General features: G+C 36.2%; 1 protein-coding gene across 1 annotated transcript in view; it reads left to right on the top strand.

Moving 5' to 3' along the window:
- The window catches only part of LOC144448521 (6-pyruvoyl tetrahydrobiopterin synthase-like), a 7,909-nt gene continuing 5,260 nt past the window's right edge, over positions 1 to 2,649 (top strand). Inside the window, exon 1 of the mRNA XM_078138789.1 lies at positions 1 to 82. Coding sequence (XP_077994915.1) covers positions 3 to 82 — 80 coding nt within the window. The 5' untranslated portion in view covers positions 1 to 2. The remainder of the gene's footprint in view (positions 83 to 2,649) is intronic.

The following is a 2,649-nucleotide window of genomic DNA, read 5'->3' as shown; positions in this document are numbered from 1 at the left end:
ATATGGCGGTGACTTTCCAGCGAGATCGTGTGGTCTACGTTAGCAGATCAGAAACGTTCAGTGCCGCTCATCGCCTTCATAGGTAATCTATACTTAAACAATATATTTGTTTGGTAAATAAGTGTCTATTCGTTTTCACATATTGCATAGATTATGATACTTCTCGTCCTAGCTTGCAGGCGGTGCACACGCGCGCGGGCCGGGTCTATCTAGTCCTGCTTGTAGACGGTTCCCGGGAGAAGGGAGGGATAATTGTCAGAATCGAGTCCCGGATTACTCCGTATGCAAGCAGGACTAGTGTCTATCTAGATAGTCTGCCGGAGTTTAAATCAATTGGACCCCGCATCAATTGGACCCAAGCCAAGTCGATTGGACCCACGTCGATCAATTTGGACCCTGGCTCAAGTCAATGTGTAACTTTACGCAAACAGCCTGATCAACGTTAACTTTTCGATTTTATTACTTGTTGACAAAGTCACGGAAAATCAGATGAAATTGACTGGATTTAATGTGTATATAATGTGAATCCGGCTGCAGTTGATTAGATGCAGATCACGTCTCGCCAGTGCATTGCCTGTGCCTGCGAAGTCGTACTTTGCCGTGTCGATACTACGATCTAACTAATAATTGCCCCCATATTTTCTAGTAATAACAAAATGTGTAATTGTAAAACATGTTGCTTATAACAGGGCGATGGTGGAGGGTCCAATTGACTTGGGTCCAATCTCAGACCACTGACCATTTTTAGTGGTCTGAGGTCCAATTGACGCGGGGTCCAATTGTCCAGCTTCCGGACGACTTACTCCGTGTGCAAGCAGGATTACAAGGAATCTAGTTGGATGCCAACTGTGGTACTAAACCACAATGAGTGGACGTTAACTTGGGTTAAGTTGAGCTGCTCTGATATTTCATCAGTTGTGTATCTTTTGGAAGCGTTGTAACCTTTTTTTATTCGATGAGCTATTACATGATTCATATGACGATCAAAGATCACCATTTATAACAGGTCACAGTGCAAAAACAAACACAAGAAAAATGTGGAATGTCATAAATAATTTAATTGGTAAACAACATAGTGTTTCTATATTCACAGAAAATCTTGAGTTGAATGTCAATGGCAATAGCCACAGCGTAACTAGTCTCGCTGCCAGACTCGTGATTATCATCCCTAATCTTTTTATGTATGCTAAAATACAACTTTTATCAATGTTATGGACTAATCAGATAGCACATGTCCATAACAAGGTCAAGATGATGTGTGGTATGCTATTCAAACTAAGATATTTTTTACCAATAGACACTTTGATTCTCTTGTATTCATATTTTATTCACTGATTCAGTCTCATCTTACCTACGGTCTAGAAGTTTTCAGGAATGCATAGTCTACACATTTACATTGTATTATTTTGACAGCACAAGAAATGGCAGTCCATCAATGATGTTTAGCTCGTATAGGGACCATTCTGGCCCATTGTTCAAGCAACTGAAAATCCTAGATATTTTCAAACTGTACAGATTTTCAGTCAGCACTTTTATACATGATTTGATGTATCACAAGTCTACACACTCTATTACAGATTACTTTACTCTTATAGATCATCCCTATGATGCAAGACAAAGACATAGTGGTAACCTTTTTCTAGAGTATAATCATACAACATTTGGTCAATCTTCCATATCATACTCTGGTGTCAAAACCTGGAATAATCTGAATGTTGAGATTTGGTCTATTGGTTTACACACAAATTTTATACAGTTTAAGAGTTGTTATTCTCAGAATATGTACATGTATAACTGTAATGTCATGTACAACTTTATATTATTTTTGTGAATTGGCTGTAAATTTTGTGTGTCAGTTTTACAGTTCTATTGTTTGTTGTGTTTTGTCATTTGTCATTTTTTTGTTTTTTGTTTTTGTTTTTAAATGTTTCTTGTGATAGTTCCTATGGAAATTTGTAATGTTGTATATACACCTACAAGTACCAGTATGTTTGTTAGTCACTAAGGAAGCATGACTAGCTTTGCTATTTCTGGATCCCTTTTGCCATGTATGCTGTATATGTATCTATTTTAAGGTTAATTGTTATAATTTATAATGAGTGAATAAACATTATTAGTATTATTAATGAAAAATGTAGTCTTGCTACGCGCTAGACTGTGTTTAACGCAGTGTGCTATGGCAAGCCGTTCAGGCCAAAAGTATTATTTTATTTTAGCTATTGCATTTTACATTTTTTGTAGTTGCAAACTAATTTGAACCATTTAGGTGTAGTTTTTTGATAGAATCCACACTTTTATTCCATGTTAACATTATTTAATTCAAACAAGTTTTCATTTATTTGAAATTATTGTTTTATTTTTCGTCAAACCAGATATTTTTTAAAAGGGTTGTAACGATACTGTATGGGAGCTAGACTACAAGGAATCCGACATGTCTGGTTGCGCATCACAGTCACTTGTGAGCTAATTATAATATTCTATTCCAGGATGGTAATATTCTAGTCTAGGATTTACTATCTGGAACATTCACCGGCCACGGTATTTGGTGAATATCATAAACTAATAGAACGTCATTGTTTTGTAATAAATTGTATTATGATCATCCTAGACTAGAATAAAGTGCATTGTGATAGTTTTATGGAATGCAGT

This window comes from Glandiceps talaboti, chromosome 17 (assembly GCF_964340395.1).
Source record: "Glandiceps talaboti chromosome 17, keGlaTala1.1, whole genome shotgun sequence".
NCBI lineage: Eukaryota > Metazoa > Hemichordata > Enteropneusta > Spengelidae > Glandiceps > Glandiceps talaboti.
Note: the sequence above shows the minus strand (reverse complement) of the source record. Positions and strands in the feature narration are given on the sequence as shown.